The sequence below is a fragment of the Polypterus senegalus genome, chromosome 2 (genome assembly GCF_016835505.1).
Source record: "Polypterus senegalus isolate Bchr_013 chromosome 2, ASM1683550v1, whole genome shotgun sequence".
In the NCBI taxonomy this organism is placed as follows: domain Eukaryota; kingdom Metazoa; phylum Chordata; class Cladistia; order Polypteriformes; family Polypteridae; genus Polypterus; species Polypterus senegalus.
Genome location: NC_053155.1, coordinates 62,388,290 through 62,400,470, shown reverse-complemented (window position 1 = coordinate 62,400,470; position 12,181 = coordinate 62,388,290). Strand labels below are relative to the sequence as shown.

The following is a 12,181-nucleotide window of genomic DNA, read 5'->3' as shown; positions in this document are numbered from 1 at the left end:
CAGAATCTGCTGATACTGAGTGGAATCCATGCGTCCCTCAACTTTGACAAGATTCCCAGTCCCTGCACTGGCTACACAGCCCCACAGCATGATGGAACCACCACCATATTTTACTGTAGGTAGCAGGTGTTTTTCTTGGAATGCTGTGTTCTTTTTCCTCCATGCATAACGCCCTTGTTATGCCCAAATAACTCAATTTTAGTTTCATCAGTCCACAGCACCTTATTCCAAAATGAAGCTGGCTTGTCCAAATGTGCTTGAGCATACCTCAAGCGGCTCTGTTTGTGCTGTGGGCAGAGAAAAGGCTTCCTCTGCATCACTCTCGCATACAGCATCTCCTTGTGTAAAGTGTGCCGAATGGTTGAACGATGCACAGTGACTCCATCTGCTGCAAGATGATGTTGTAGGTCTTTGGTGCTGGTCTGTGGGTTGACTCTGACTGTTCTCACCATTCGTCACTTCTGTCTATCCGAAATCTTTCTTGGTCTGCCACTTCGAGCCTTAACTTGAACTGAGCCTGTGGTCTTCCATTTCCTCAATATGTTCCTAACTGTGGAAACAGACAGCTTAAATCTCTGGGACAGCTTTCTGTATCCTTCCCATAAACCATGATGGTGAACAATCTTTGTCTTCAGGTCATTTGAGAGTTGTTTTGTGACCCCCATGTTGCTACTCTTCAGAGAAAATTAAAGGAGGAGGGAAACTTACAATTGACCCCCTTAAATACTCTTTCTCATTATAGGATTCACCTGTGTATGTAGGTCAGGGGTCACCGAGCTTACCAAGCCAATTTGCGTTCCAAAAATTAGTTCTAAAAGTTTTGGAATCAATAAAATGACAACGGTGCCCAAATTTATGCACCTGCCTGATTTTGTTTGAACAATTATTGCACACTTTCTGTAAATCCAATAAACTTCATTTCACTTCTCAGATATCACTGTGTGTGTCTCCTATATGATATATTTAACTGACATTTTTTATCGTAACAACCAACGATTTATACAGGAAAATAATGACTATTAACAAGGTTGCCCAAATTTTTGCATCCCACTGAATGGAGAGATCTCAAAATTGCTGTTGGGAGAAGGTGCCTTTCAAATCTGAGAGACCTTGAGCAGTTTGCAAAAGAAGAGTGGTTGGAAATTCCAGTTGAAAGGAGTAACAAGCTTCTTGGTGGTTATAGGAAGCGCTTGATTTCAGTTATTTTTTCCAAAGGGCATGCAACCAAATATTAAGTTGAGGGTGCCAATAATTTTGTCCAGCCTGGTTTTTGAGTTTTGTGTGACATGACGTCAGATTTTGCCTTTTTTCTCTTATTTTATGTGTTGTCCCAATGCACATAAAGGAAATAAACACGTGTATAGCAAAACATTTGTAATTGCAACAATTTTCTGGGAGAAATGGTGCATTTTCTGGGAAAATTCCGGGGTGCCGATAATTTCGGCCATGACTTATTTAGCTGGTAATTGTACACAAGGAAGTCTACAAAATTACAAGTGCATAGTACAGTTGCCCATTCCTACAACTTATCTTCTTGCAGGTGGGCCAGACAGTCAGTGGTGGTGAATGAACCTGCACCACGCAGTACTGGAGACTGTATATAGAAGTGCTCGTGCAAGCTGCAAATTTAACTTGTGTTGAAATCTTTAAATGGCATCAACTGTAAATCTGTAATGAGTTGGGGGTAAATAAGATTACTGTGGGCATCAGCCTGGGTAAAGAACACCATTTTGTAAAATAAACACATCATTTACATAATCATTGCTAACTCTACATGGAGAAAGACCTTAAAGTTTAGGAAACATGTCACCCAGAAAGAAGAAGAATTTCACTACCATCTTGAGAAGATTTCTGCACCCTACTGAAACATGAAGACAATGGACTGTAAAAAGGCTTAAGCCATTATGTACCGTTTATGTCCCCTGTATCCTGCAATCCTTCAATATTTTAAAACACTTTGGTTTTTTTTACTTTTCCTACTGTTGGTTTTACTGTGTGTCACTGCTCGATTGGTTGAGGCATTGTGTTAAGAGCACTTAGTGAAGGCGATTGCCATATTCCCACAGAGGTCACCGGCTGAGAAGTGCCACCCTCAACTGGTAGTAGCATGGCTAGTGGGCATCTGCTTTGGTAGTTGGCACAGGTGTAACTCAAGTCATAAGACAACCATTTAGTCTGCTCATGCCAAGCTAGTAAGTCTCTTTGCTTGATGTGTAACAATATAAAGCATATATACTTGGTATTCACACACACACACACACAAGTTATAACTATGTGGGGTAGGTGAACCAAAATAATGAACAGGATAACTCCCAAGACACCATAGGAATTCCGGTTTACACATCAATATCTTGTCCAGCAAATGAATATGGTTGAATAAATGGAATGCCATTATCTTTAGACTGTTTATGAAAATGAAAGAGCAACACAGTATAACTCAGACTTCATACAACAATGTACAAAATGAGTTGTTTATTTGGGAACTTCACTTTTGTGCTTTGAATAAACTATGAAATATCTGTAACACTCCACTGTACAATAGGCTTAATAAAGAATAAAGTGGATTATTTTCAGTCATTAATTTGGTTGGTATGTTATGTCCCATAACATATTACTTGTTATCATAAAATTTAAGACAATTATAACTGACATATGTAACAGACGTTTTAATATGTCATTGTCCTCTGTACAAAAATATTTTATAAATCTACTTTTCTTTCTGCTCGCGTGCACAGTGGACACAGAGTCAGATTTAGCACAGGGGTTCACCATTTAGAACTGCTAGGCAAGCATTTTAAGACAAGACAAGTTAAGGACAACTGGGAAATGGGCAGTCAGACTGAGGACCACTGTATACTATTTCTGTGTGTCAGAGTCAGTATGAAACTGTAACCTCTTTGCCTTGTTCAGAATGACATGATTCATCTAAGTGAGGGCCTGCACGTGAAGAAAGAGTATAAAGCCTTGGAACTTTGCCCGGCACACCTTTGAAGCTGACAGACGGACAGGGGGTAACGTTACCCGATCCTGAAAATCCTTCCATTGCAGCAATGAAAATGGCAGACTCTACACATCGCGCCCCCACTCCCGAACTGGGTTCTTGCCATTGGCTTCCTTCATCTGTTATGCAGCGTAAGCCGTCATTAAAGAAAGCTTTAAGTTATTTCTCCGATGTGACTTCTTACCGCCGTATCAATAAGGGAGGGGTATCCCCTTTTAATATACAGTGGTGTGAAAAACTATTTGCCCCCTTCCTGATTTCTTACTCTTTTGCATGTTTGTCACACAAAATGTTTCTGATCATCAAACACATTTAACCATTAGTCAAATATAACACAAGTAAACACAAAATGCAGTTTTTAAATGATGGTTTTTATTATTTAGGGAAAAAAAAAATCCAAACCTACATGGCCCTGTGTGAAAAATTAATTGCCCCCTTGTTATAAAATAACCTAACTGTGGTGTATCACACCTGAGTTCAATTTCCGTAGCCACCCCCAGGCCTGATTACTGCCACACCTGTTTCAATCGAGAAATCACTTAAATAGGAGCTGCCTGACACAGAGAAGTAGACCAAAAGCACCTCAAAAGCTAGACATCATGCCAAGATCCAAAGAAATTCAGGAACAAATGAGAACAGAAGTAATTGAGATCTATCAGTCTGGTAAAGGTTGTAAAGCCATTTCTAAAGCTTTGGGACTCCAGCGAACCACAGTGAGAGCCATTATCCACAAATGGCAAAAACATGGAACAGTGGTGAACCTTCCCAGGAGTGGCCGGCCGACCAAAATTACCCCAAGAGCGCAGAGACGACTCATCCGAGAGGTCACAAAGACCCCAGGACAACGTCTAAAGAACTGCAGGCCTCACTTGCCTCAATTAAGGTCAGTGTTCACGACTCCACCATAAGAAAGAGACTGGGCAAAAACGGCCTGCATGGCAGATTTCCAAGACGCAAACCACTGTTAAGCAAAAATAACATTAGGGCTCGTCTCAATTTTTCTAAGAAACATCTCAATGATTGCCAAGACTTTTGGGAAAATACCTTGTGGACTGATGAGACAAAAGTTGAACTTTTTGGAAGGCAAATGTCCGTTACATCTGGCGTAAAAGGAACACAGCATTTCAGAAAAAGAACATCATACCAACAGTAAAATATGGTGGTGGTAGTGTGATGGTCTGGGGTTGTTTTGCTGCTTCAGGACCTGGAAGGCTTGCTGTGATAGATGGAACCATGAATTCTACTGTCTACCAAAAAATCCTGAAGGAGAATGTCCGGCCATCTGTTCGTCAACTCAAGCTGAAGCGATCTTGGGTGCTGCAACAGGACAACGACCCAAAACACACCAGCAAATCCACCTCTGAATGGCTGAAGAAAAACAAAATGAAGACTTTGGAGTGGCCTAGTCAAAGTCCTGACCTGAATCCAATTGAGATGCTATGGCATGACCTTAAAAAGGCGGTTCATGCTAGAAAACCCTCAAATAAAGCTGAATTACAACAATTCTGCAAAGATGAGTGGGCCAAAATTCCTCCAGAGCGCTGTAAAAGACTCATTGCAAGTTATCGCAAATGCTTGATTGCAGTTATTGCTGCTAAGGGTGGCCCAACCAGTTATTAGGTTCAGGGGGCAATTACTTTTTCACACAGGGCCATGTAGGTTTGGATTTTTTTTCTCCCTAAATAATAAAAACCATCATTTAAAAACTGCATTATGTGTTTACTTGTGTTATATTTGACTACTGGTTAAATGTGTTTGATGATCAGAAACATTTTGTGTGACAAACATGCAAAAGAATAAGAAATCAGGAAGGGGGCAAATAGTTTTTCACACCACCGTATCTATATAGAATCAGGTTATGTAACATGCTGCAATTACAAAAGAACTCATTCCCAGGGAAATAACTCTCTCTGCTGGATACAAGGTACTAAGCAGTCACCAAATAAAAAAATGTAACAATCAAACGATCATTTGAATTAGTAATTTTATTTACAGTATACAAACATTTGAGACCCTCCATTTGAACACAAAAATTTAAGTATCCATTAGGATGTATCTGTCTTGTACAGAAATAGCTCAGATGTATTAAAGAGAGTAAAACTGTGATGTTGATTTACCAGACGCTTTCATTGCACCATTAATATTTAAAACATCATTTCTAGATCACAGCTTATAGGCAATTTAATGCTACAATTTCCATCCATTAAATAACTCTGACCTTTGAAAAACATTTAGGATTGTGGGGAGCCGAGTCTGTGCACAGCAGTATTAGGACGGGGCACAAGCACAGACATCAATTGTACAGGCACACCAGGCCAGTTCAGAGACATGAAATAACCAAACAGACACATCTTACCAGCATGGAAGAAAAGTCTATAGAGGCAAAGAGCCACAGTGCCAAATCTATGCACGCAATGGCTTGGCCAGGATTGAATCCTAGGATCTTTAGCAATAAGGCAGCACTGATGCACTCTGTGTTCCTATAAAGCCAATTTATACTGTTAAATGCAAGTAATTGTCACTAACATATACCATCCTGCTGCCTCATTCTTTTACCAAACTGACAAGAAAATATGGAAAAACCAACAGTAGCAGTTTCAGTCAATAAAATTAGATCCCAGTGACCCTTTACTAGAAAAACTATGTTCACAAAATGGAATGCAAATGAATGAATGAATAAGTGTAGCTGGCCTAAATAAGCAGCGTTTTCAGTGCTCTGTATGGATTCCTTAAGCGGTTACTGATGTTCTTGGCTGTTGCAATATCTTCCTTGAAAGGTAAATTTTATCTTCCTTTGTCAAATATTATGCTGCATACCGCATGTTTCATGAAATGTCGATGATCTCATGCAGACCATACTGTGAAGGAGCCAACCAAGCAATTGGGAGTGTGTGAGCAGTTGTGTTCATGCCAGTCCACTTTAGAGCACAATGCTGATAAACATATGAACTATGTCAGTCACAATAATGGGGTCTAACAATATTGATTATTTTGTTTTTATTTTAAGGAACTGATCTAAGATAAATATCTTAGTTTTTAATAATTCAGTAATATAAAATCAGTCAAAATATTTGTCGAGTCTTACATTGCAACAACTCAGTCCTGGTATATAATGATGTACTTCAAATAGCAACTGAATTAAAGACAAACGAATGTGCATTACATACATTTTTTTGGTGTATACTTAAGCAATGCCAATCTCAGATGGAAAATAAATAAACAAATGCAAATACAGTGGGGAGAAGATAAATAATGATGACATTTTGTATAACAGATACAAACTTATACAGTATATACTAGTAGCATAACATCCCTTTACAATGCTATAATCTTCTTATATAATAAGCAACCATGGCTGTTAGTTTGTCTGTCCAGGATGTTAAATCACCTGTAGTTTGCAAACCGTTTGACCTATTGACCAGAAATTTGGTACACATATACTACATGACGTCTACTATTCGCTTTCAGGGTGATGATTGACCTCCAAGGTTATTCCTCCTTTTACTTTTATTTTATTTTATTGTACAATTAACACTCGCCAGCAGCCAGCAGGACGGTTGTGCGGTGCATGCGTACAAGGCGCCATTCTCATCCCTACCTCTTCATATCCTAAATCATTCTTGAGGCAGATTGAAGACTTAATTGAAAAATTAAGGAAAACGTACAAAGTAATTGGAACACAAACACTGACCTAATCAGTTTTAACGCAAAAAGATGCTGAAGAAAAGAAGAGAAGAAGCGGGCCGCTAGGATAGAGAAAAGAAGAGCTGGTCAGGAAACAGCGAACACATCAACCTCTGAGCAAACAAATGCTAAAACGTACAGAGAAAGAGAATGAAAACTATGAAGAGCGCAATCAGCATTTACAACAGGCTGACACAGACCGAAAAAGAATTGCTCAAGCAACTGAGAGCAATGAACAGACCATTCAACAAAGACTGGTCGGCACTGAGCGAAAGAGAATTGCAACAGCAAATGAGACTGAAGAAGAGGCTAATCGATGTCGGCAATCAGGGGTCAAATGTGCCAGAATTGCTAAGGCAAGTGAGACACAACAAAACGCCATCCAGCAATGACAAAGTGACGCTGATCGCATGAGAATAGCTAGAACGCTATCAGTCAAGTGTAGTCACTGCACGTTATCGTCCAGTGTGCCATTACTGGTTACTAATAATTGAAATATATTATCTTTCTCCCAATTTCTGTATCTTCTTTTTACTGTCAACTGTCTACTAATGTCTGCTTTCAAATAAATTCAACACCTAATTCCAGCATATGCGTATTATGCAAACCAAAGCTGTCATTTAAGGTTGTAGCATTGATAAAAATAAACTTGTATGCTTTTCAGTACCAAGCTATAATAAAATTGTAATCAGCATTATTAGTTCAGCATGAACAAGGAAGTAAAGAATACCTGGAGATTCTTCTCTGAAGTGACCCACTGACCACCAACAGCTAGGAGCGTGATGATATCATGTTTGTGTGGAAAACACTTCTGTGAGGTAGAGCCATCTTTTGTATGATGAAGTTTCACTGTTAAAATATTCCAAAATGAACATTCTATGTAGAAACACTGTAACACTCTCATATCTGCTTAATCCAAAGCAGGGTCATCAGCATCATGCAAAAGATGTCACACAATTTCAACAAAAAGCAAAACAAAAAATAAAATCAAAGCAGTTAAAGGTCTTGTGAAAATAGACGAATGTTTGCAAAAATGACAAAGAATAGATATCGTTAGGAAAAAATCTGCCAATAGTTAAGAGGTGGACAAAACATACATAAGCATTACAAGTGCAAGATGCTTGGGCACAGTCCTACTAAACTGGAATAACAAAGTTATTCTCAGCCTTTATGCTAAAACAATTCCAGTTTCAAGATGCATTTAAGAAAACCCTATCGCAATACCTCACAGTGAACTATTATTAGACATACTGAATAATAAAATAGGACATTCTGTGTGTGTAGCTTGAAAGGACAGCCAAAACCGTGCAAGAAACAGGTGTTATGAAGCCCATTCTCCTACTCGAAGCTGTCAGGGGAGCAACTCTGTAGAATGTGGGTGTGTGTGCCAGTGTGTTCTGTGATAAACTGCCACTCTGTAATGCCCCTAATGCGGCCAAGACAGGCTACAGTCCAGCCAGGCCTTGGATTAAGCAGGTTTAGACAACAAAGGCACAGACAATGTAAAACATTCAAATGGATTGATTTAATCATTTTTAGAAGACGGTATAAGTCAAGCATGTGATTTTTATCCCTATTTAAAACTGTGATTTTAGTAGTAAAAGTTTGCAAGCCAATATATGCAAAGTATGAAAAATCATCACCCTTTTAGAGCCAAATCTACTGGAGTGATACTGCTGAAATCACTAGGCTTCTAATATTTTGCAATGCTATGACCTCTTCCAAGTTTCATTAGTATTGAGCAATTCATTTTTTTCAATTATCGTGCCCAAACACAAGCATCATAACACACACGCATATAAAGAGTTGTCTACTACAGTCTTGAGAGAAGAGGGCAAACTGGATCTAACCAGGATAGAAACAGAAGTGGAAGGCCCAAATGCACTACTGCACTAGAGGATAAGGACATCAGAGTCTGTAGTTTGAGAAAGAAAGGCCTTAGAGGTCATCAGCTGGCTTCTTCATTAGATACACAATAAATATAAGTGTCATCTATAAAAGAGAAAAGATGACTCCAGGATCCGGATCATACACTTTTCTTGTCATCTTCTGCTTCACATACAAGTTTATCTTACAAACTCTGCCTCTAAGGCCAGCATCCCAGAGTCGTCTTTTCTCTGTCTATAAATGTTTTTCACAAATTTGAAAACGTTGCCTTACAAAACAGAACCAGAGTATACTGTATATGCCCATGATTCTCATAATGTCATGGGACTATTCCAGTTGGCTAGGAGTGAAGGGAGTTCATCAGGCAACAATAAACAATATAATTAAGACTGCAATGTTTTGTGTGTGTACGTGTGTGTGTGTTTTTTTTAAAGTAAATCCTATGTCTCTGGCTTACATGACCGACAATAACAGAAAGAAAAACAACTTGAATGGTTTCAAAATTAAAATGGTGAAAATATCCATTTATTTTGCACCCTAGGAGCATGCTGTGCCGGCATACATTACATTTCTGAAACAATTATGGGTTTGAGTCACTGATCACTGAATTAAACATTATTTTAGTTAAGAGTCTTACCTCCAATGTCAAGAATGATATCTACTCCTAAACCTCCAGTTTCCTCCAAGCAGCTTTCCACAAGGTCAACTTTTCCATCAGACATGTTAATTACCCTTGCTGTTGAAGACAAAAAGTAGCTGTCAAATCACTTACTGCTGCACTTATAGCATGCAAATGAATGCTTTTAAAAAACAGCGTTACAGCATAAAACATATGGTGCATTTTAATAGCACTTTTCCAAAATTTAAATGTAGGTTAGATAAATGAGTAAGCATCCAATTTATGTAAATCTTTTCTCCACCTTTTTAAAATATGATGATGGAATAAAATTAATTATGATTATCACTGAAATATGACTCTTATAAGATATTTCTTTAAGTTTCTTCAAATAACACAATCAAATCAATAAAATATTTTATTTATGGGTTACAAATTTTGTCAGAAGGAATAGGCTTCTCTAATCTTCCATTAATATCTACACTTGAAAATATTTTACCCATTAATATTTCAAGACTGTTGTCCGTGGACTATGATGTTTGCTGATGACATTGTGATCTGTAGAGATAGTAGGGAGCAGGTTGAGGAGAACCTGGAGAGGAGGAGATATGCTCTAGAGAGGATAGGAATGAAGGTCAGTAGGAACAAGACAGAATACATGTGTGTGAATGAGAGGGAGGTCAGTGGAATGGTGAGGATGCAGGGAGTAGAGTTGGTGAAGGTGGATGAGTTTAAATACTTGGGATCAACAGTACAGAGTAATGGGGATTGTGGAAGAGCAAGAGTAGGTCTACAGGATGGTAGTGAGATCAGCTATGTTATATGGGTTGGAGACAGTGGCACTGACCAGAAAGCAGGAGACAGAGCTGGAGATGGCAGAGTTAAAGATGCTAAGATTTGCACTGGGTGTGACGAGGATGAACAGGATTAAAAATGAGTACATTAGAGGGTCAGCTCAAGTTGGACGGTTTGGAGACAAAGTCAGAGAGGCGAGATTGCGTTGGTTTGGACATGTGCAGAGGAGAGATGCTGGGTATTTTGGGAGAAGGATGCTAAGGATAGAGCTGCCAGGGTAGAGGAAAAGAGGAAGGACTAAGAGGAGGTTTATGGATGTGGTAAGAGAGGACATGCAGGTGGTGGGTGTAACAGAACAAGGAGGACAGAAAGATATGGAAGAAGATAATCCGCTGTGGCGACCCCTAATGGGAGCAGCCAAAAGAAGAAGAAGAAAAAAAAAGAAGAATATTTATCCACTACTTCCATGGTATGTGCTTTCATATAATGTGAAAAAATCATGGGAAAGAAACGACTCAAATTAACATCACAGACAAAAATGGAAAGCAATTCAAGTACACAGTATATTTTTCATCAATCTGAGGAAATCATGGTGTAATTTATTATTAAATTGTACATCACACATCTGTCAAGATTGAAATTAGCCACAATATATAAGGGATTGGACCCTAACTGTGTAGTGTCAAGCAGCAGCCTCACTAGGACATATGTTTTGGAATTATCCTGCAAGGAACTCTGGAAAGCTTTGGCTGAATTACTCAAGAACTCTGTAATGTTGTTTCCCCAATTTCAGTTTTCTGGCTAAACAATTCAGGATATATCTGTACTTTGCTTGATCTAACTTTTTTATCATATCTGACAAGATTATCAGTTCTTGATCCAAAAAAGATTCAAAATATATGATTCTAACAAAACTATGTTGTACATTTTACGAATAATATGCTGCAAGTCTACATTACTTGGTACATACAGTGGATTTAGACAGTATTCAGGCCCCTTCCTTTTTTCATATTTTGCTATGTTGTAGCCTTATGCTAAAATCATATAAATGAATGTTTTCACCACATCAAGCAACACTAACTACCCAAGAATAACAAAGCAAAAACAAGATTCTGGAAATTTTTGCAAATTTCTTCAATGGCCATAAGTAGCTTATGGCTTGCATCACATTTTCCTATGTTTATGAAAAACTTCAGCATCTTCTGAGAAAGAAAGCCATGTGATTTTGAAAATGTACACCTGTCAGAAAGGATATCACAATGGTGTTAAAGACAACATCTGTGGTAAGTGAACACTTAACTCATTCTTTTTATAATAAACCACCAATCAGTAAGCCAGAAGGTTCAGTGATCTTTGATCAGCTCTGTAAGAGACATGCATACATCTCTTATGAGGTAAGTGGCTCTGTGAAATTGTGAGGGGCTTTGAAAGGAGATGGGGGGTTTACTCAGGGCAGCGGTGCAATGAATGGGGGTCACACATCACCATCACGGCACCAAAAGAATATTACATTGAAAGTGGTAACACTTAATTTTACTCCAGGATATAGCTTGTCATCACCTGTACTCCAGGTTTACCATTGCAGATGGGATGGAAGGCGGATGTGTGTGCCTTAGCAAAAAATAAAATAAAATACTATGCTTTACAACCACACTTTGGAGAGAATGCATAAAGCAAACATAACTTATTTAAATGTCTGTGAATAAAAAAACAGCGGTATGTTGTATCCATGCAGCTCTCCCCTGTTATATTTTGTGTTTTTTTTTTTCTAAATCCAAAAGCGGCAATAATTAATGGCTGATGAGACAAGCCTTTAGCGCTTTTGCTAGTACCATTGACAAAGCTTGCGGAATCTGCTGGATCTGCTGTACACAAAAGACTATACAAGTTTGTCATTTGTTTATCTGTTGCAACAACAACCTTCCTGCTTGGGCAACAAATAACTTTGGTTAAATCTTTTGGCTCACCATATATATTTCATATGAGGGCAAAGAAATAGCAAGGTTCTTAGATTTTAATTTGTCCATCTGCACTTTTGTATGTTGTAAAACTGTAGTTACTACTAACAATGAGGACATCCTGTGGCCATCTTGTAAATTATAGGAATTGCAAAACAGAAATGTTGGCTCACTAAGGTTAAAAATGGTGATTCCCTATTCTAGTGATAACTTGTTTAAGATAACAAATGTTTGATCTCA

At 38.4% G+C, this 12,181-nt stretch overlaps 1 protein-coding gene across 1 annotated transcript in view; it reads right to left on the bottom strand.

The window, feature by feature from the left end:
- The window catches only part of cryzl1 (crystallin, zeta (quinone reductase)-like 1), a 75,109-nt gene that overhangs the window by 7,917 nt on the left and 55,011 nt on the right, over positions 1-12,181 (bottom strand). The window contains exons 10-11 of the mRNA XM_039743838.1: positions 9,210-9,308; positions 7,416-7,534 (exon numbers count right to left, since the gene is read on the bottom strand). Coding sequence (XP_039599772.1) covers positions 7,416-7,534; positions 9,210-9,308 — 218 coding nt within the window. The remainder of the gene's footprint in view (positions 1-7,415; positions 7,535-9,209; positions 9,309-12,181) is intronic.